At 41.4% G+C, this 23,685-nt stretch overlaps 1 protein-coding gene across 1 annotated transcript in view; it reads right to left on the minus strand.

The window, feature by feature from the left end:
* Positions 1–23,685, minus strand: part of agpat2 (1-acylglycerol-3-phosphate O-acyltransferase 2 (lysophosphatidic acid acyltransferase, beta)) — a 33,463-nt gene that overhangs the window by 4,367 nt on the left and 5,411 nt on the right. The window contains exons 2-5 of the mRNA XM_034238895.1: positions 20,193–20,326; positions 8,822–8,997; positions 8,503–8,598; positions 407–479 (exon numbers count right to left, since the gene is read on the minus strand). Coding sequence (XP_034094786.1) covers positions 407–479; positions 8,503–8,598; positions 8,822–8,997; positions 20,193–20,326 — 479 coding nt within the window. The remainder of the gene's footprint in view (positions 1–406; positions 480–8,502; positions 8,599–8,821; positions 8,998–20,192; positions 20,327–23,685) is intronic.

A 23,685-nucleotide genomic window follows, 5' to 3' on the forward strand; every position in this document is an offset into this window, starting at 1 on the left:
TTGCTTGATTTGACTTATCCGTTTTATAATTAACTGTATAAACGCAGTATGATACAATAACTTTTTTTCACATCCTTATTGACAAAATAATTTCATATTCAATAATAGTAATAATAATAATAATACATTTATTTTGGGGGGTGCCTTTCATAACACCCAAGGACACCTTACAGGGCATAGGGGCAATATAGGGAACAATTAAAACAGTGGATTTAGTGAAGGGTCAGCCGGGGTAAGACAAGAATGTATTGTCATCTATTATTCCAATACTTTAACAGATGTTTTAGGTTTTGCCGTGGTATCCTTTCAGTATCGATGTTGAGGTATTCATGAATTGAAGTCATTATTTTGGTATTTGTGACCAGACTTCTTGCAACAGAAAAAATGATGTTAAAATAAAGATTACCCGAATTGAACTGCTTTTGTTTCCGTAGGTAGAAACTGCTGTAGGAGGAGAAAACAATGGGTATGATGGGGACCTGAAAAACAAGAGAAGAAAAGGGATTACACAGACTATACAAATATTATCATCACCTTTTTTGTAGTTATGTTAAATATCTAAAGTAATGTGACTCCTAATCTTTCCCTTCTCCTGAGCCTTCAGCCACTGGAGGAGAATCAAACAGACAGAAGTGCATGAGCTCCATCACGTTCTCTCTCCCTCTCTCAGCACGACACTAGCAGTCTCCGTCTCCTCCACTAATAGAGGCCGAGTTGCTCTCCCGAGGCCCCGAGTGGCCCCTTCCCGGGACTGGCAGAGCCGAACGTGGCTCCCCCTGGGGGCTGTCCTGCTTCCACTCAATCTGGCCGGCTGGGTAGAAATGGAAAAGGCTGCGCGGTAACTCGGCAGAAGCAAACACGCAGAGATAGAAATAGTCTCAGAGCCAACAGGAAGAAACCAAAACACACTCGGTGCGTTCTCCAGACCTCAAATTAAGTTATTCCGCTACCTCTCTCCAACACAAACACACAACAGATCCAGCTCGAGTATCGAAACATGGAAAAACTATTTTTAGGCGGAATAGTTTGAGGATTCATTCATAGTGCAGCTTCTTTTTGTCTATTCCATCTGTTTATAGTCAGTATTTCTGCAAAGTTGCAACATTTCCAATAACCCCAGATCCTTATGAAGTCAAAATATCTTAATAATAGATTATGTTATAATTTCCAAAATTCACAACATGTTTTTTATAATTAAACTATTCTGCTTAAATCCTATTTGTTGGCATTATGGAACTTTATTAACAGGGCAGCAATACATATAACACCAGCATAACAAACATAAATAAATACCAAACTAACTAATTTAATCCAATAAATCACATTATTCACAAATAACTTTATTTAAGGACATTTACATTATTTGTATATGCTGTTAATGACATACTGTTATACTACTGATAATACGGCTCACACTGTGTAAACTTTTTTATATTTGTCAAATGTATTTGCTTGTATTATACTGTACATTTTACTGTACTTAACTTCTGGTTAGATGCTACCTACATTTTGTTGTCTCTGTACTTGTAGTCTGTGCAAATAATGTAAATCTAATCTGATTGACATTATTTACAAGGTGATGTAAACGTGTCATCACATATGACGACAGACATTTGAAGCTCCATGTGTAAACCTGAATTAAGGCTCTGAATGTAAAGGACAGACATTTGGTCCAGCCCTCACTGTTTGTGTAACATAAGCACATGTGAGCCGCGCTGCAGAGCCAATAGAGGCCCTACATACATTGTTAATGTGTTTGCTAATAAGGAGCAGCAGGGGTTTGTTTTTCTAGCCTCTCAGCCTCACTGCATGCACATCTGAATCAAACCGATATTAATCTTTAGCAGCAAGTAACAAGAAGAAATTGGCTCACACAACACACACCACAAGGTTTACGCCTGAGGCACACCTAGTCGCGGTTCCTGGCCAGATGTCATTCAACAATGTTTTTTTAAATTCTTTCCACCTGTCGGACCTGCAGAGTGAGCGCTACGAAACGTGGACTCAAGGACAGAGACCTCCCACCTGCATGCAGGAAGAGAGCAGCTCATAAAAACACCCTGCAGTCATTATATGTCGTCTTTTCTAACTTCAATCATTAGGTGAGAGGAGTCGGGGGCAGATTACGTCACTGCACAGCTGAGAAAAAATTCACAAAAGACAGAAAAAGTAAGGAAGGGCTCAGACAGACAAAACAAGTCTGACCATTTCAACGCATTCCTTGTTTCATTCGATATTGGATATGGTTAAATCAAAATGTGCCGTGCGCCACATAAGGTTGCTAGCTCCCCCATGTGTCTAGAATCAGCACATTGCTCTGTCTTTTAGGAAACAAAACTTGGCAGAAGTGCCCTTGAACACAGCTAGGCGCTTTTTGCTAGCAGGGTTAAGTAAACTAACAGGAAGTCATGACACAGGAAATGGGTACTATAGCTGACACTTTTTTTGTCACTCAGGGGGTGGATTCACAAAAGTGGATTGCGGTTGCTGATGGCATAATGATTGTCGTTCATTTGCGCAACTGTTATCTGCTCAAGGTCTGATGCTAAAATATATGACTACTGATAGTACGTTTTGCAGCTGAGTGCAATTTTTCTTTTTTTGCATTTGATTTTAATTATATATGTGGCAAAGTATAGTGGACATTAGGGCTGTGCGATTATGGCAAAAATCATAATCACGATTATTTGGGTCAATAATTGATATCACGATTATTTTGACGATTATTCATTGACCATTTATTGAACTTTAAAACAAATAATATTTTACCAATAAACAAGATCAACAAATATGTTGGAGCGCACTTCCAAAACCATACTAAACATATATTATTAATATGATAAATAAAAATAAATTAGACCAAAATAAATGAAATCAAACATGTTGCAAACTGTCACAACCTACTGAAAACTCCTTAACATATAGCCAACATGTTGGTAAAACATATTCATTATTCCACTCAGTTAAACGTTGAAGGCTGGCCAACCGTCATGGTCCAGAGGTAACAGGAAATAAATGTTGAACTACAATTTAAGACCAAATAAAAATGTTTAGGCCACCATGGCAAATGCTGGCAGGGCTGCTCATGTCATCTCTTAAAGATGTTTTGCAAGAAACACCAGCCTGTTGACATGGTCTAGTTTCAGAGATGAGCGCAGGCAGGGGACGATATTGCCACCTGTACTGAAGACCCTCAGCCACGCCCCGACACATGGGGTGACGCCGGCCAATCACAAAGCTTTGATGCGTTCAAGTGCATTATTCTGGCACAGGAAGATTATGTTACAGGACATTAACGATAAAACAGAATATTGTTGTTCTATTTTTAGACACATCTCGCGATCGACTGGTTGGGCACCCCTGGGCTAGACCATAGGTCCGTTGTGGTCGCAAAGTAGTCAGCTGAAGCCACATCTCTCTCAACTTCCCCACGGCATTTGTCATATAGTGCAGGCAGCGCAGACCTGCTGAAATAATACCGAGACGGCATCGCGTAACGCTTGTCCAACGTGTTGACAAGTTGCTTAAAGCCCTGGTTGCTAACAGTGCTAACTGGGCACATATCTTTAGCGATGTGAAATGTAATGGAAAAATACTTGCAAATAGTGGAAATAGTTGTACCCTTCTTTTTAACGAGTTGCTGCTCTTGTTCTGACATCTTCGCTCGCGCTGAACCCTCACAACACATGTCACTCCCACGTGGCCGAGTGGGCTTTTAGGGAGGGGCGAAAGCGCACCCAGCTAAATAATCATATTTTGTCAATTATGCTGTTTTCATAATCGTCGCAAGCCATAATCGTAATCGCGATTAAAATACGATTAATTGCACAGCCCTAGTGGACATTTTTATTATATCCTTATATGCTTAAACCAAATGCCTGATTGCAAATTTAGTGGTAGATTTATTCACTCAATAGGAGCGGCTGGGGTGACTGTAAAGGAGAAGTTTTTGTATCACTTCAGAGTAAAGATAACGGTGATGACAGTCATCCATTTCCCACATCAGTCAAAAACAGTTTTCTTTTATCATCTGTCTGCCCAATACATTTACTGGGCAGAGATCTGATTCTCTGGTTCGGCTTAGACCTCATTTTTCCACAAATGAGGGTCTCAAAGTCCGGCAGCCATCTCCTACGATGGTTAAAAACTGGCATTTGATGATAAAGAACTGGTGAATGTGTATCAATGGCTGCTGACATATTCTGATTCTCAGGCGTTGTTGCGTTTGACTGATCAACGTGTTTTTCCACCTGCTGTGTTCATGGAGGCTTCTCATTTGCATTGTACTGCTAACGTTGTTGATGATCCGTGTAAATACTATGAGGAGAGTTTTCTGTTAGAATGTGTGAATGATGAGCTCATGTTTAAAACTATGTATTGGAGTTTGCTGCGCAGCGCTGGTTCTGTTGCACTCACACCCACACAACACAAACTGTGTCAAATCCCAGGGGCGGTCCCACACATTTCACTAGCCAGGGGCCCCACTGATAAAGGGATTTGGGTCCAATCGTTAAAGATTGGGAGTCAGTCACTGATTGGGCACCTACACACACAGAATATGTCATGTACTCTATGTCACGTGACGTGTATAAGATGAAAATGTGCACGAACGTAGCCGTTCTGCGCACATTGCTGTTGGTTGAGGATGATGAGGTTGGTGATGCCATTTTTTTTCCCGCCTTTAGGGTAATTCTCATATCTCTGAGCTTCCTGCCGCGCTTTCAGATGTGCCGTACTCACTCTGGGCAGCTCACAGATATGACGTAGGGTTAATCCGCTCTACGCACTCCAGTGTTTCCTGTCAAAAAGATCAGAGACAAACCTCCTGACGAGTGGAGATTTGTCCAGGATTTACGAGCTGTAAATGCAGCTGTGCATGCACGCTCGTCCCAAATCCTTATCTGATTCTTTCCCAAGTTCCAGCCTCTGCAACATTTTTTACTGTCATAGATCTCTAAAAATGCATTTTTCAGTGTTCCTGTACACAAAGACAGTCAATTTTGGTTCGCATTTGAATATAATGGTAAACCTTACACATTCACACGTTTGTGTCAAGGCTACTGTGAATCTCCTACTGTGTACAACCAAGCATTGTGTACAAGGTTGTACAAGGTTGGCCTGTCTCCAGAACAGTGTGGAGCTGATACCATTTCCTTGTTAAAACACCTCGCAGCCGAGGGCCACAAGGCCAGTTTGTCAAAACTCCAATATGTACAAAGAACAGTTACATTTTTGGGTCATGTCATTTCAGGGGAGGGGAAAACGCTTTCAGATAAGCGTATTGCATCATTGGCTGCTCTGCCAAAACCTGTCACTAAGCGACAGATGATGTAATTCTTGCGAATGTGTTCATAACACACGGCTGTTGTTATGCTTGCTGTGATGTTACATTAGTCCGTTTTCTGCTTGTAATTATGCCGTTACAAGCTTCAAAGTTGTATGTATCATCTGAATTTGCCGAAACAAGTTTAATATTCTGAAAGCCAATACTTTGTTTATTCGAAAACAGATGAAAACAAACTGTCTTTTATACAAAATGGAAGTATTATACAAGTAAAACTACATGTTGCTTTAATCCCATGTAATTGTAGAATGAACACAGTCTTCCTTTGAAGATGTATAAGTCAGGTGTCTTGAGTAGTCAAAATTACCTACAAATCATTGTACACATTTGTAAATATTATTTTCCACTTGTTACCATTGTGAGTCTATTTTATGCAGCTCTGTGTGATTTTGTAGCTAAAATTCAGACTAATACGCTACCAGAGGTGGAATAAGTACTCAGATCTTGTACTTGAGTAAAAGTAGAAGTACCAGAGTGTTACAGTAAAAGTCCTGCATTCAAAATGTTCCTCAAGTAAAAGTAGAAAAGTATTCTCATCAAAATATAGTTACAGTAAAAGTAGTCATTGTGCAGATTGGTCCATTTCAGAATAATATATATGATATGTTTTATAATGATTGATCATGAAAGTGTTCTCAAAGCTGGTGAAGGTGCAGCTAGTTTGAATGACTCTGTATACTGCAGGGTAGCTTGTGGATTTACTCCAGGTGGAACTAAAGTCTGATTTAACACTTGATTAGATTTCACATCATTCATCCACATCTGTGAAGTAACTAAAGGTATTAAATACATGTAGTGAAGGAAAAGTACACCATGTACCTCTGACTTATGTTCACTGCCAACCTAAAAGTACCTCAAAAAATAGTAATCAATGATGTATTGAAAAGTTATTTGGCTGATTGTTTTATATCGGCTCAGCCAGGTTATATGGGATGCCCAGTCTACGTACACTCTAAAAACAAATGCCTTGGCTCAACAAAGAAAATCAAGGCAATCGGTTGCATCGATGGTTTTTGAGTTAAGACAACTTCTAATGAAATTGTGTTAAAGCAACAAAGTTATTTGAGTTAGGGGAAAAGGCTTTTCCTCTACAATCAGAGGTGTTTTTACCACTTACTTAATAATTGGTAGCATAAACACAAGTTTTTAAGTTGATTGCTCCAAAAGTTCCAACTTGTTTTACCGTATGATTTAAATGTAATCTTAAGTTGTATGTACTTAATTACCATCATTGTGAACACATGTTTTTAAGTTGACAACCATTTATAAATTAAGTTGCTCCAAATATATTGTATTCAATAGTTTTTTTCTCTTAGCTTTTTCATGTTGTTGCCTTTAAAGAAAGAAACTAATTGATTCCACAACAAATATATTAGGCAATTCACTTTTTATTTTTGAACTGCAGTTGTTTATTTCAATTCATGATGTTTCAAATCAGGAGAGACTTCATTTAGTTTGAACATTGATTGACACATACAGTATGATAAGGTGCATGAACACCTGAAATCACAGCTGACTGCAGGAGAGAGGAGAACCGTTTTATAGTTTGGCTGCAGCACGTTGATTGGAACCATGCATTTAATTAAGTGGAGGTGAAAGGTCGCCCGAATTCATTTTTAGACGTACAGATCAGTCATTTTGAAATATTAAACTTAGTTTTCTTTTCTTTAATTTTTCATCCTCGTGTAGAAGGCTATCACGAAACACACATTTGGTTGTTTATAGCATAAAGAACATCTGATTTAATGTGAGGTAGGGAAATAATAATTTGAGTATGTGAATATAAATATGTAATTTACAACAGCTGTAAGATGCTTGAAAAGCTTGAAAATGCACCTTGAAAATGCTTGAAAAGTGCTTGAATTTGACTTTGGAAAAGGTGTAAGAACCCTCTTATGCCTTTGCCTGAAGACGGTGACGAACACGACTGTGTTGCCGAACTTCTCTGTGTGCACACCTAGACCGGACTTAAAAGACGTTCCTCTGACCAACGCTGACCTCATTTTGTATGTTGATGGGTCTGCCTTTCGCGACCAAGGGGGCACTAATCGGGTGGATTTTTCTGTTGTTTCAGATTCTGCTGTACTCCGTTCCGGACCACTTCCATGTCACCTCTCAGCACAAGCAGCAGAGCTCATCGCACTAACTGAAGCCTGCACGTTTGCAGAAGGCAAAACCGTGACTATTTACACTGACTCACGCTATGCTTTTGGGGTAGTACACGATTTTGGGGCTATTTGGAAGTGTAGACAATTTCTGAAATCTGATGGCAAACCAGTACTTAACCATGTACTGGTTGCAGGCTTACTAGACGCCATTCTGCTCCCATCTGAGGTTGCAGTCTGTAAATGTGCCGCACACGCAAGCAGTACAGACCCAGTTTCCCTAGGAAATGCGTCTGCTGACTCAGCCGCAAAGGCAGCTGCTCTGATTCCTCTCGCACCTCACGCACGCACACTCATTTGTTAAAATCCCTGTCTCCTCCTTCACTGACAAAATGTCATCACTGACTTCCATGCAGCAGCTAGCTACACCAGTTGAGAAGGCTCAGTGGAAGGCTGTTTTTGACCCAACCTCCAACATCTGGGTTGGTCCAAATTCCAATCCATGTCTCCCAAGACATTTCTTCCCTCATTTTGCTAAGTTGACACATGGGTTGGATCATGTGTCAAAAGGAGATCCTGTGTTCTTGGTTGCATTTGCACCAAGAACACAGTCGGCAAAACAATTGCGGCGAGGAGAAAACGAAATATACAATTTTCAGAAAGCAAGCTACGAGGAGAGGTGCAGAGGCATTCCTCAAGACATCAGGAAATAGTTTCAACGTCACAGATGAAAAACCTCTTTTTTTTGTCAGTGTTTTCCTATAGACACATCAATTACTGTAAGGTAATAATCCTTTTTATTTAAGGATCATTTTTCAAGCAAGAGAGTTTTCCTGGGCAAGGAAATTCAAAACAAAATTGCAAGAGGACCATCACTTGAATTAAAAGAATATTTGCAGAAGAAAGTCTGGGCCTAACCCTTCTTATAAATATGCCTCAGGTACCACCAACTCTCTGAAGAATGAAGATAGAGGCCATGCAGTCCCTTTGTGAATGTGGCCCTGAGTAAACATACACAACACCATTTCAGGAGACAAGAGGAAAAGGGCTCACTTGTGCCTGCACTGCCAGGTGGAAAGCTCCTTTTTTGAAGGGCAGCAGGTTGCCTGTCTGGTTTCTCGTTCCCTCTGGAAACACCCACAGACGAATCTGTAGAGGGAAAAGCACAAAAGTGTCAATTCAATCATAACAATGACAAATTATTTGCAGAAGGAAAATCTAAGAAAACGACACATAAATAACGGTCGAATTAATTTTACATAAAAGCATCTCCTTTTTTTTTTGGGATGTAAAGGCTTACTTTAACTCAGATAAACAGATCTCCCTTTAACACTGATTTCAGGGTGTTCTGGTGTGACATCATCCACATTACCTTGTCGTCCAACATGGTTTTGGAAGCGTCAATCATCACATTCTTGGCATCGTTTGGCTTCTTGCGGTTGATGAAGACGATGCCTCCCAGCCAGCAGATGAGACCCACGGTGCCGGCGTAGATCAACTCCTTCTTGGCGATCATGGTGCAGCGGTCCGGCAAGATCTCCATCAGACCTGAGGAACAGAGCATAACAGAGGAAACAGTCAGAGGAAATGCATGTATAAAGGGCATTTTTTTCCAACAAATAACTAATGTCAAGTACTTCATAACTTTAGTTAATTATCTCCAAGTCATATCTGAAAAACTGCATCCTAAATGAATGAGTAAGCTTAGTTTTATAGCATAGGAGTTCGAAATAGGAGCAAAGGCAAATCATTTAGGTGTTTAAGCAACATATTTACAACGAGGGGCATGTACGTACTTTAAAAAGATGGTCTAATAAAAATCTAACGCCACCATAAATGACATTAATTTAGCGACAATTCAAGTATTTGCAAGATGATGTAAATTAGTCATATTTCAAAGGTTGAAGACATCATAAAATATGAAGATTTGAAAATATATTTGAAAACCTCAATAGAAGCTACTAAAGAAAAAATGACTAAAGCCATAACTATTTGTATAAATGCTTAGAAATGTAAACAAATTACTAGACTTAATTAAAAGGTCCCATGTCATGGCCATTTCTACCGATCATAATTCCATTGTTGAGGTCTACTAGAATAGATTTACATTGTTCAATGTTCCAAAATCACATTGGTTTCTCATACAGCATCTCTGTATAGTATGTGTATTCACTCTGTCCTAAACGGCTTGATGGAGCTCCTGCCCCCACCCCCCCTCCCTGTGAGCTCACTGTGCTCTGATTGGTCAGCTCGCCCACTCTGTTCTGATGAGTCAATCACCGTTACAGCGGAACATCAGTGATTATGTGTTACAATGGCGTTAGTAACCAGAAAATGACACCAGTAATGAGAATGCTGCGTGGGGTCTGGGTGCCGTGTTGGCGGGACGTTGCAGGGCTCGCTGGTCCGCCCTGTGGGGCTCGAGGAGCGGACAGTGTAAGGTGGATTACTGGGTTGCGGTCGAATAGTCCAAAAATCAGCTCCTATCGTCTATTCCTTGACCTCTGTGTGAAACGTCACGGGGTTAAGGAATAGTGGATAGGAGAATTCAAAAGGACTTAGGGGAAGAGACAGCGGTGCTTTGAGAATCCGACTGCACTTTCACAATCAATCAATCAATCAATCAATGTTTATTTATATAGCCCAATATCACAAATGTTACAACAATCCGACGTATTTATGATGCGCCAGCGGACGTCATGAATGTGCGTCTGCTGCTGTGGGGGAACTACAGTTTTCTATAGCGGACTACAACATGGATGTACAATAAGAACAACGGACTACTGTAAACTCATCTAGAGACTCTGCACCGTGCTCTGATGCTGTTGTTTTATGAACGTGGACAACAGAGAAACATATTCTTCATGAATGAGGTTGGAATTGAAATAAAAAAGGAAGTGAAACTTATGCTCGTTACCCTCTCCCTCCGGTCCACAAATGATCCCAATACGTATTATTGTATGAAAATTATGAAATGCCCCACCAGAGAGGGGAATATATTGGATCACTGTTACACCACCATCAAGGGAGCCTATCACGCCATCCCCCGCGCTGCATTGGGCCACTCTGACCACACCATGGTTCACCTGATTCTTGCATACAGGCAAAAACTCAAGCTGTGTAAGCCTGTAGTGAAGTCATTCAGACAGTGGAGCAGTAAAGCTATGGAGGAACTTCAGGCGTGTTTGGACTGTACTGACTGGGATATGTTTAGGACTGCAACGCAAAGTCTGGATGAATGTGCAGAGGCTGTGACGTCATACATCAGCTTCTGCAAAGACAGAAGCAACTATATTTGTCTGTTGATGTTGGAAATGGATCTGATGTGACGCAAGTCAAATTTCAGACTTGATCTGACAAATAAAGTAATATCGTATCGTATCATACCAACACGCACCATCATCATACAATCAATGTTTATTTATATAGCCCAATATCACAAATGTTACATTTGTCTCAGTGGACTTCACAGTTTGCACAGAATATCAGTAGTATAATAATAGTAGTAGTAGAGCCAGTGTAAGGCAGCCAGAACAGGAGTAATGTGGTCCCTTTTCCTAACTCTGGTTAGTACACGAGCTGCAGCATTTTGAATCAGCTGAAGCGACTTGACTGACTTCTTGGTACACCCTGATAATAAGGAGTTATAATAATCCAGCCTTGAAGTAACAAATGCATGGACTAGTTTCTCTGCATCGTTTTGAGGCAAGATATGCCAGATTTTTGCAATGTTACTGTTAACATACAGGTAAATGTGTTACCAATTCGTGTTATTTGTTGTGCATGACCGGAAGCCAATAGCGTAACAGGTTAAAGGTCATGATGGGTATAAATAAAGCCACGCCTCCAATGGGAGAGCCCGTTGAATGAAATGCCACTGTCTCTGATGTTTCGTTATTCCTCCGCTTATTTGGATGCTAAACAGCAATGAAGTTATGCTTACTCGGCAAACAGTTACATAGATGGAAGTAGGCGGTCCTTGAAATTGATTTTATGTGGGGGTTAAAGGATAAATCCTGATAAAATATAACACCAGATTCCTTACAGTCTCACTGGAGACCAAATTAATGCCATCCATAGTTAGTATATCTTTAGATAATTTGTTTCGTAGATTCTTCGGGCCAAGTACAATAACTTCAGTTTTGGTCGTGTTTAACATCAAAAAGTTTAAGGTTATCCACGTTTTTAAGTCCTTGAGGCAGTCTTGAATTTTATTTAGATGATTAATTTCATCAGGCTTGATTGATAAATATAGTTGAGTATCATCCGCATAACAATGAAAATGTACAGAATGATTCCTTATAATATTGCCTAACGGAAGCATATATAATGTGAACAAAATAGGTCCGAGCACTGAGCCCTGTGGCACTCCATGGCTAACTTTGGTTTGCGTGGAAGATTCATCGTTGACACGTACAAACTGAGAGCGTTCAGATAGATAGGACCTAAACCAGCCTAAAGCAGTTCCCTGTATGCCAACTAAGTGCTCTAGTCTTTGCAATAAGATATCATGGTCGATAGTATCAAATGCAGCACTGAGATCGAGCAAAACAAGAATAGAGACAAGTCCCTTGTCTGAGGCTATTAGAATGTCATTTGTGACTTTAACCAGAGCTGTCTCTGTGCTATGATGTGTTCTAAAGCCAGACTGAAAATCTTCAAATAAATCATTGTTTTTTAAGTAATCACACAACTGTTTTGCGACTGCTTTCTCAATAATTTTTGAGAGGAATGGAAGATTAGAAATAGGTCTATAGTTGGCCAAAACCTCTGGATCGAGGTTGTGCTTTTTAAGAAGCGGTTTTATCACTGCTACTTTGAATGATTGTGGAACATAGCCTGATAATAAAGACATATTCATAATATTTAATAAAGAAGTGCTAATTAATGGAAAAACTTCCTTCAACAGCTTAGTTGGAATTGGGTCTAAGATACACGTTGATGGTTTAGAAGAGAGAATCATTGAATTTAATTGTTCAAGGTTTATGGCTGAAAAGCATTCTAGTTTACTATCTAGTGTAATATTAGAACTTACGTTTCCGGGAGCTGTTGATAACACTATACTGGTCAAAGGCAAGAGGTCATTAATTTTGTTTCTAAGAGTAACAATTTTATCGTTAAAAAAGCACATAAAATCATTGCTACTGAGTGCTATGGGAATAGAAGGCTCAATCGAGCTGTGGCTTTCTGTCAGCCTGGCTACAGTGCTGAAAATAAATCTTGCATTATTCTTATTCTCATTTATTAATGAAGAGTAGTAAGCTGCTCTCGCTTTACGCAGTGCTTTCTTATATTCATTGAGAGTAATATGCCAAATTAAACGAGATTCAAGTTTAGTGGAACGCCATATCCTTTCAAGTTGTCTCGACTTTTGCGGGTTTCGGCATTATGCCATGGAGCTAATCTATGTTGTTTTATTTTCTTCTTTTTCAAAGGAGCAACAGAGTCTAATTTTATTCGCAGCGCATCTGTAGCACTATCAACAACATGATCAATTTGGGGTGGTGTACATTTTGTATAAGTTTCCTCCCTTACATGCAATCAAGTTAAGTATTGGTGGAATCTCTTCCTTAAATTTGGCTATAGCACTAACAGATAGGTTTCTGCTGCAGGAGGTTTTGACTAATGCTTTGTAGTCTAGTAACAGTACTTCAAAAGTTACTAAGAAATGGTCGGATAAAGCAGGATTATGCGGTTCGAGTAATAGTTGCTCAATTTCAATACCATAAGTCAGAACAAGGTCGAGAGTGTGATTATAGCAGTGGGTTGGTTTATTTACACTCCGACAGAAACCAACAGAATCTAATATAGAGTTAAATGCAACAGTAAGGCTATTTTTATCATCGTCAACATGAATATTAAAATCACCTACGATAATTACGTTATCTGTTTTAAGTGATACCAAAGTTGATAAAAACTCAGAGAATTCTGAGAATAATTCTGAATAAGGACCTGGTGCACGGTACACTGTAACAAATAATATTCGCTGCAAAGTTTTCCAGGTTGGATGCGTAAGACTAAAAATGAGACTTTCAAAGGAGGTATAATTTAATTTTGGTTTAGTATTGATAAGTAAACTTGAGTCAAAGATTGCTGCAACTCCACCTCCTCGGCCTGTGCCTCGTGCAATATGAGTATTCAGTGCATGACATTAAGGATTTTGGGAGATGGCCCTGTGGGCCGTCTAAGCTAATTTACAGATGGCCCTGAGCCCAATGGAGATTGCCCTGAAAAATGCACGCGGACGAAATGACGCACAAAGGGTTAGGGGGGCCTCCCCCTAGAACATTTAGATTGTTGCAGGTCTTAGATGCTGTCTGGTTCTCTAGACTGAATTACAAGATGAACCACCACAATATTATATTGTACCATTTCAATTTTCTTCTTCATTTCACTTGTTTGTTTGTTCTTGTTTGTGTTTGCATGCCCTGCATAGCTATAAGAAATACTTAAGTTGTTGGTCAAGACACTTTCCATCTGATGAAGGCCTTCCCAGAAAGTAGAAAACATTACATTCAGTTATAACTGCCAAAACAAACATTATTTACACTAGTATGGCCCCTGTTAAAAATGTTTGTAATGTTATCTACTGTAAGTTGGTCCAACGAATGCCTCCTCATCCGGAAGCTGACCGAGCAGACCCTAGCAGCAGTCGAGAGGAGCCGAGCGAATCCGCGAAGCACACAAAATGGTGACGTCAGTGTTCCCGTTAGCTGGCAAATCTAAATCTCTTCGGTCAAAATAATTTCCCTTTAGCGCAATACCGCTTCAGTTGCGCCACTTATGTGACAGACAAGAATAGTCAATTCTAACACTTAATGTGGAGAAAGAGATGTCCTGTATGGGTTGATTGTGCGTTGATCTGTTGGTAATGCCTCGGGGTTCCGGTGGGCATGTAAACAAATGCATAATGCTGCGCTATACTTTGTGGCCTCACCCAGTTGCATAGTGACACTTATTGTTTAGGTGTCTTTTAATTAGCAGGTAGTCCTATCATTAGCTAGAACTAGCTGGATCTGATCGATATGGACATAAACGCGAGTGAAGTGTAATCTGACGGGAGAGAGAGATCAGCTGCTGCTGACGAGTCGACACGCAGCTCTGCATGATCACATGCAGCGGTGAGCGGACAAAACACACACTTCAGGTTAGAATATCACATGTAGCTATTTTAATTACCTCTCAAACTACCTAAACTAGTTTTAGATATGTTTAGTTTTACTGTCGGGTCACTCATTACTGGATCCGCGAGCTGCATGATACTGGCATAATAGATTGCCCGATCGGGCAACCAGCAGGTGAGGCTTCATTGCCCGAGCTAAATACTAGATGGCCCCGGGCCATCGGGCAGTCCTTAATGTCGAGCCCTGGTATTGATATGGCTGGGTGGAGTGGCCTCATTTATGCCGACATATTCTTCATGTCTCAACCAAGTTTCAGTGAGACAGCATATATCAATATTATAATCTGATATTAAATCATTTACCAATATTGCTTTAGATGCTAGAGATCTTATGTTTAAGAGACCACATTTAATCTTCCTGTTTTGTTGCACTGTAGTAGTTGTTACATTTGCACCAGGGTGAGTTTCAACAAAAACAATCCTTGGTTCACACCAAAACTGAAACAGCTAAGATTGCAAAGGAGGAGGCGTTTAGGAGTGGCGATAAGGCACGTTTTAGAGAGTTGAAGTATGTCTTTGGCAAGGCGGTGAGAGATGCTAAACGACAATACTCTGAGAAACTCCAACATCAGCTCTTAGCAAACGACTCTGCTTCTGTTTGGCGTGGTATTTATTCTATAAACAAATACGGCTGCCTGCTGGTAAGGACAGTTATTGCCACTCGTCGACTGAAGTCTTTGCGGTGGCGGCGTAGGCGGGCGGCGTAGCCGACGCGGGCGACGTAGCGGACGTAAAAGTCGGGACGCCTTCGGTACGCGTTCTTTGGTCTCAGGTTGGTGTGTAGCGAGCGGCCTTTACACAGATCACAAACTACATGCCAAAAGCCTCCCTCTCCATGAACGACCGACGCCTTGCAAACGATCTGAATCAGTTCTACTGCAGATTTGAAGACAAAGAGTTCAGTCCTGACACCATCCCCCATGACACCTCTCAACAGCTTCAGGTGCTGCTCACACGGGAACGTTTGCGTTTATGCACAGTATGCGTTTTCAAAAAAGTCTTCCGTTCACACGCATTCGATTCATTTAACGTGTCCGTTCACACGACACCGCTGGAAACGCTGTAGTACATATGCCAGGCCTGTAAGTGGCGCTGCTGCCGCCACAAAATACACCAAAAGCAGCGAAGAAGACCCCGGAGCATGGTTGCCCTTCTGTTTATTCTCCGCAGTGGACGGCGTGTGCTCCTGCTGTAAAGATGAAAATCACCCACCTCTCCGCCTCTTCCAAGGGACGAGGGAACCGTGCGGCAGAGTTTCCGTTAACATTTTTTCCGCCGGTCAACATGTCCGTTAAAAGTCTCGGTTCCCAAGAAAACAAGGATCACAGGATTAAATGACTACAGACCCGTCGCCCTGACCTCTGTGGTTATGAAGTCCTTTGAGCGCCTTGTCCTGTACTACCTGAAATCCATCACAGACCCCCTCCTGGACCCCCTGCAGTTCACCTACAGAGCCAACAGGTCTGTGGACGACACTGTCAACATGGCCCTTCACTTCCTCCTCCAGCACCTGGACACACCAGGAAACTACTACGCCAGGATCCTGTTTGTGGACTTCAGCTCCGCCTTCAACACCATCATCCCGGCTGTGCTGCAGGACAAGCTCTCCCAGCTGCACGTGCCCGACTCCACCTGCAGGTGGATCACAGACTTCCTGTCTGACAGGAAGCAGCACGTGAGGCTGGGAACACGTCTCATACACCCGGACCATCAGCACCGGTTCCCCTCAAGGCTGCGTTCTTTCCCCTCTGCTCTTCTCCCTGTACACCAACAGCTGCACCTCCAGTCACCAGTCTGCCAAGCTCCTGAAGTTCAGATGACACCACCCTCATCGGACTCATCTCTGGTGGGGACGAGTCTGCCTACAGGTGGGAGATAGACCAGCTGGTGACCTGGTGTGGGGAAAACCACCTGGAGCTCAACGCCCTAAAAACAGTGGAGATGGTTGTGGACTTCAGGACGAACGCAGCCCCACCTGCCCCCATCACTCTGTGTGACTCCCCAGTAACTGCTGTGGAGTCTTTCTGCTTCCTGGGCACCATCATCGCCCAGGACCTCAAATGGGAGCAGAACATCTGCTCCCTCATCAAAAAAGCCCAGCAGAGGATGTTCTTCCTGAGGCAGCTGAAGAAATTCAACCTGCCAAAGACGATGATGGTGAACTTCTACACCTCCATCATGGAGTCCATCCTCACCTCCATCACCATCTGGTACGCCGCAGCCACAGCCAAGGATAAGGGCAGGCTGCAGCGGGTCATCCGCTCTGCAGAGAGGGTGATCGGCTGCAATCTGCCATCCCTCCACGACCTGCACGCCTCCAGGACCTTGAGGCGGGCAGGGAAGATAGTGGCCGACCCCTCCCACCCTGGACACAAACTGTTCACCTCCCTCCCCTCTGGCAGGAGACTGCGCTCCACCCGGACCAAAACCTCTCGCCACCTGAACAGTTTCTTCCCCTCCGCTACCGGCCTCTTAAACAAGGCCCGGCCCCCCCCCACTGACACTTTACCTCTGCCACATCATAGTCTATATGTATTACATTAATGCACACAATGTTCATACTCCTTTCTACACATATTCTTATTATTTCACATTTCATAGTTTATATTCTAAAATTCATTCATAGAATTCTATTTCCATGTAAATTACTGCTTTATTTAATTTGTATTGCTATTTAACTGTAGTTTATTACGGTGTAAAAGATTTTGTGTTTTATATTAGATTTCTTGTTTTTTTATATTTTATGTATGCACCATGACATCAAGTCAAATTCTTAGTATGTGTGAACCTACCTGGCAATAAACCTGTTTCTGATTCTGAAGATCTTAAAATAAATACAAATGTATTTATTATAAACGTTAGTCCTTAACATCTATCACTGTGTATATCACCATTCAAATATCTTTTCAAAGTTTAACAAACCCCACACAGCTCAGTAAAGACTGTGAAATGTTGACTTTATTTGATCAGGGAGTCCACCCTGGCAGAGGGTGTGCCTATTGTTCTATAGCTGTGTGCCAATTGGTCCATTTGGATTTAGTGACGCCAATAGGCCCCGGAAGAAGAAAATGGAAAAAGAGAAATTTTCAAAGAGGCGTTCTGGGGCAGCATAGACACGTCTTTTCTGTGTTAGAGTTTTACTCACTACAGGGTGTACTTTGATTTATGATATATGATGGGACCTTTAATTGGGAGTTATCTCCTTGAAAAGGACTTACATTATAAAGCCAGACAAGCAGAGTGGCCGTCAGCAGATAAGAATAATGAAAGATATCACACACAATATTAGAGAAAATCAAAGGATGGTACACAGCAAGTATATGAGTTGAAGCTTGAGGGGAGAAGACAGAGCAGACAGAACCAAAATTAACTCAGAAAGGGAGCTTGAATCGGAGCTGCGGAGGTGAGGGATCTCAGGTCCTCGCGGTGTTATCACATTGCTGGAGGAGAATCAGCTAATAATGGCTGGGTGTAGCTGCTCCCATGGCAACCAAGACGCCAAGCAGACTCCTGCAGAGTCTCCTCAGCACTAATTAAATGCCTTGTTCTCCCCTGCTGTCACCTCCTTGGCCTCCAGCCTTCCCTCCTCACTCAGCGGCACAGAAACACTCTCCCAGGAACTGGTGGAGAGAAACTATTCCTCTGCTCAGCACAGCCAGAGTCCTCGCAGATTCAGGATAAAGAGGAATGAGGCAGTGCTCATTGAGTCATAGACAAATAATGAGACTAACCCCGAAGATCAGCTGTGAATGTCTGTTGTCATATTTCATAACGTCATCACCATAAAAAAAATGGGCCGGATAGTTGGTTGTTATATTTATGTAATTCATGGTGCTGTTTAATTGCTGCTAGAATGCCCCAGTAATGAAGCTGCATGAATCCCTTTATGTGCAGAGAATAGGAATCACTTGAACATGTGTATTGTTGAAAAGGCTAAATGACAACAAATATATAATTTTTAAGATAAAGAATTATTAGGAATTGTGTATACATCTGTCTTTATTTTGACTTGACTTGATATGTAGTTGTTGGAAATCTGGAATCTGTATAAAGTATAACACGTATATTGTAGGTGTAGCCTAAGCTTATCTTTCTCTATGCAGAAATACCAGGTTTACACAGAATAAATAGATGAATGTGTGTGTTTGTAAAGGTGTTGTAATTCCTGTAGTTGCACGGCACTCGGCTGAATTCATTCTCCTTTTTGTCTAACACCCTTTGTCAGCACAAAGCTGGTATCATTTTACATTTGTCCCAGTTTCTGCAGGACTGTTGTTAACCTACTCTGCAGCCTGCCTGAGCACCAACATCAGGACATGTGTAGGAAAGAGGAGTTTGGATGGGGCTTTATTATTCTATTCAAAAAGGGTATGCACCAGATTGTTTAGGTATTTAGTCGATGAGGCATGGAAGCACAGATGATGTCTACAGTAGTCTTTATTTGGTTCCCGAACGAGATTGTGACTAACGGCAAATGTAAACAGGATCTGTCCACGCAGCTGTCAGAGACAATCCGGCTCTAGGTGATCACAAACACTGTCATGAATTCATGTGTGAAAGGTTACATCAGATCTGTGTGAAGCTATGAAGAGGATATTTAGTTTGTATCTTCGACAAAGAGTAGGCTTCACTTGACGATAAAGACAAATGCTTCAGGTTCCACATTATTTATGGTTCCATCGCCCTTTTTCAAATGTTGCTTTTATTTTACACCAACTTCATAACCTCAACCAAGCCTAATAATGCAATATTTGAAGTTATTTTGTGCAGTTTTGTTATGCAGAAATGGAATCTGTGCACAGAAATAGCTGGATGAGTGCACATATACACGCTTGAGATGATGAGGGGTTTGTGCTTGAGCCCATTCACCCTACAGTGAAACACATGCAGGTCATCAGCCAGTTGTTCATTGTCTGCAGTGTGAGGGGATGGCTTCCTGTGTGACTCGGCAGTGAGCTCATCCAGGTCAGCAGTGCACTCAAAGCAGGCAGTATTTCATGACGGAAGATTCCCAATAGTTAAATCTGATTTTATTTTTTTTAGAAGCGGAGGACGTGAGACCAAATGAAGAAAAACTCAAATGAGTGCAGAGGAAAAGCTGCCATCTGCACAACCATCTTGCGTCATGATGAACCAACACAAACATTTCAAAATAGATGAGACGGGCTGCATTTCTAAAACTTTCAGCACCGTTTCCTTCTAAAAAAAAGAACTATGACTGTTCTGAAATTGTACAGGAAAACCATTAATATGACAAGTTCCAATGTTGAAGCTACCTTAATTTATGTTTGGAAAGTGTTTCAGTTTCAAGGTTTGCTTATACTGGTTTGACAATGCAGGAATCATAGCTCTTTTTATACCATCTTAACTGCAAGAAAACTATAAGGAATAACTTAAAGTCAGCCATTAGCATCCGTTTTTGTTTTAATTCATATCTGAAAATCTATGGACTGGATGCTTTGCAAGTTTTCTGCAAGCTGTAGAGCAGCAGAAACTAAACTGTTGTTTTGAGAATGAAATACATATCCATCTTCATACATAAATGAAGCACAGCACCCACCCAAAACATCCAGGGAGCTCTGGTGGTTGGAGATGATGACGTAGGGACCCTCGGTCTGCAGATGTTCCCAGCCGCTCACATCAAACCGGAGACCCAGGAAATACTTGACATGACGAACCAAGGAGCGGATAAGCCTGGGGGGGGGGAAAGAGGTCATTACAGTCCAGAATAAGTATAGGTTACTGCATGTGCAGCATGGGCTACATATTATTAACCCAGGACCAATGTTGGAGGAAACAGTAGGCTGTAGAAAGCCTGTTAAATAATAAGGTATTAAGAGAAAAATAATCCCACTTCAAATATTTAAATATTAACCTAAATCCGACAATCAGGACTGTCTTAAAAATACAGGATATCTGCTTAATTAACTATGTGCCACACCCCCATCAGCTTTGTTTGTTTCTTGGTTGGTTAAATCATCGCCTGCAGTAAGAACAACGCTCCAATAAGCTTTAAAGAAAATATCTTCCCATCTGCCCCTGAAATAAAACAAAACACACAATTAAAGTTACTCTAGTGATGTTTCTGATTTGATCAATTCTTTCATTTGTCTGGAACCAAGAATGTTTTTATAGCAGTGGCGTTTTTGCTAGAAGAAAAACAAATCTATATTATCTAATGTCTATATATAGTCTATATTGTGAATAAATCAACTAATCAATGTCTATTTGTAACTCCTACCAACATAATGAAACATATTGAAGCTGCATTTAGCCATTATTTGACTGGACTTCTCTCTATGTGATTTGGTACAATGAGTGACACTTACACATCACAGACAGGCATTTGATCGAATGTAAATATCAAGATCCATTATGAAGCTTTAAGAACAGTGTGCAGGTTAACTATTCCTTAGCCCAATGACATTGGAAACACAGATTTTCACACTGACTTTTCCTGTTTTTACACCTTCCGGTCAGGGTTTATCTTACATTACATTACATTACATTTAGCTGACGCTTTTATCCAAAGCGACTTACAATAAGTACATTCGACCAGGAAGACACAACCTTGAAGAAAACAGAATCATATAAGTACATCAGGTTTCATAGAGCCAAACATTTCAAGTGCTACACAACTGGCTTTAGATAAGCCAGTCCTTTATTAGTATATAAGTGCTTTGTTAATAAATCTATCGCACGAAGTGGAGTCGAAAGAGATGAGTTTTCAGTTTGCGTCTTCAGGAACAAACCACACTTGAACTGTGTAGTGACAAAGAAGATAACAACTCTGTAAAGACATATGCAAGGCCTCTGCTCCCACTTGGAAAAAAGGTCAATGCCTTTCGAAACAACAATGTTCAATGTGACCTGGGTTGCAACCAGAGGTTTTCAAGCTTTTACTTCTAACCACTGATAGGAATTCTCATCAAGCACTCGCATCCATTACATCTTCAGACAAAATCAAAAGGGCTGTTATTTTCAAATGAATCTAAAATCTCTTGTCGTTGTGTTATGATTAAAGGAAAGCCTTGGCATTTTATGTCCAGGCCAACTCCACATTACCAGTCATTGAGCACTCTATTTCTTAGCCTTTATTTGAAAATCACCCTCTTGTCACCAAGGTAGCAGTGGAATAAAATTGTACAAAACTGCTGTAAAATTACTGTTACACTTAGTGTTTCATCTTAAAGGTCTCCTATTATGCAATTTTTAAAATATATTAAAAACATGTCTATCAAGTGTTTTGCTCAAAATACCAGACAGATCCTGCATTTTAGACATTCCTCATATATCCCTCTATTGCAGCCCTGTTAGAGAACTGCAGGTTCGGGGTCCTTAGCTTGAAAAGGAGAGGAGGGGGAGCTTGTGCCTGCTCACAATTCTACGAGACACAGCTAAATGCTGCCGTGATGAAACGCCATATCATGTTCCAAACCACATCAAGGATTATTTCTGAAACAGTATGGAGCTCAAATGCTTTTTCTCTTGCGGGTTTACCACAAGGTGAGTTCCTTTTTTATTTCCTGCTTTTTTTACACATACTCTCTCCAGGACAGATTAGCTCCGAGTGTTAGCGATGCTTGCTAATAATAAAACACGTCGGGCATCGTTTCTGATAGCAACGTTTCTGATAGTGCCGTGGGTCCACATTTCCGATGTTACGTCATATCGGACGCAAATCTGGATCAGCTCCGTTGTTCCCCCGTTTTTAGAGATTTGGGTACGGAGGAAAAGAGAGGGTTTTTACTGACACTTTGTGAGTTCCCTGACACACAGGGGACACATATGTATACAAGACCACACACACACACACACACACACACACACACACACACACACACACACACACACACACACACACACACACAACACACACACACACACACACACACACACACACACACACACACACCACACACACACACACACACACACACACACACACCACACACACACACACACACACACACACACACACACACACACACACACACCACACACACACACACACACACACCACACACACACACACACACACACACACACACACACACACACACACACACACACACACACACACACACACACACACACACACACACACACACAGGCTCCGATGTGTATGGGCTCAGAACAGTCTCATAATACACACATGCACACAGAAGGATTCACACTTGTGTTTTTCAATGCACACACAAATGTGTTCCGTTTCATATACATGTAAATAAAATCCAAATACAGAAAAAAGTTTTACATATGTATTTTTGATCCTCACATATTTGTTTTCCGTTTAAATCCTCTGCACCTGCAAACACAAACCGCTTTCTGTGCACGGATCGCTGTGCATTTGTGTGGCTTTTTTGAGACTCCCCTGACGCTCACCCGATTCGTACTTGTAATTTTTTCTATCTATAGCCAATCAGATGTCTCCTTCATTCTAAGCCAATCACATGAGCGCGCCCCACGAGGGTAGATTTCTTGCGTTCATGACGTAGCGCTTCATGTACGCATTTTGCGCAGTCCGGAGCTGACAGGTCCATGGACCCTGCCTGCAGGCGCTAATCTCAGGACACTTCTACTCTCAGTACAGCGCCACTTTCCGAACAGGAAATGCACGCAAATACAAGCCTTTATATTATTAAGGTACAGCGCCACTTTCCGAACCATTGATGAATGCTTGTGTACACAAAAACAGAAGGCAACACCGTTTTAAATGTGTGTTTCCTGTATGGCGAATACAGCTGCTTTATTTATGTCTGTATGAAGTTGAAGGGGGATAATGACCGCCGGTCATTATCGGCCGATATTCACTCTTAATAGTTTGATCAGTGCTCTCTATAAAGGCCGATCAGGAGAGCTGGATCTGATCGATATGGACATAAACGCGGACGCGAGAGAGAGATCAGATCAGCTGCTGAGTCTGACGGAGACACGCAGCTCTGCATGATCATCTGAAGCTCCGCCCTCTGTTTAGCGAGCTGACCGGACAGCGCAAAATGCGTATATGAAGCGTCATGAACGCAATAAATCATATCCTCGTGGGGGCGCGC

This window comes from Gymnodraco acuticeps, unplaced genomic scaffold (assembly GCF_902827175.1).
Source record: "Gymnodraco acuticeps unplaced genomic scaffold, fGymAcu1.1, whole genome shotgun sequence".
Taxonomy (NCBI): Eukaryota; Metazoa; Chordata; class Actinopteri; order Perciformes; family Bathydraconidae; genus Gymnodraco; species Gymnodraco acuticeps.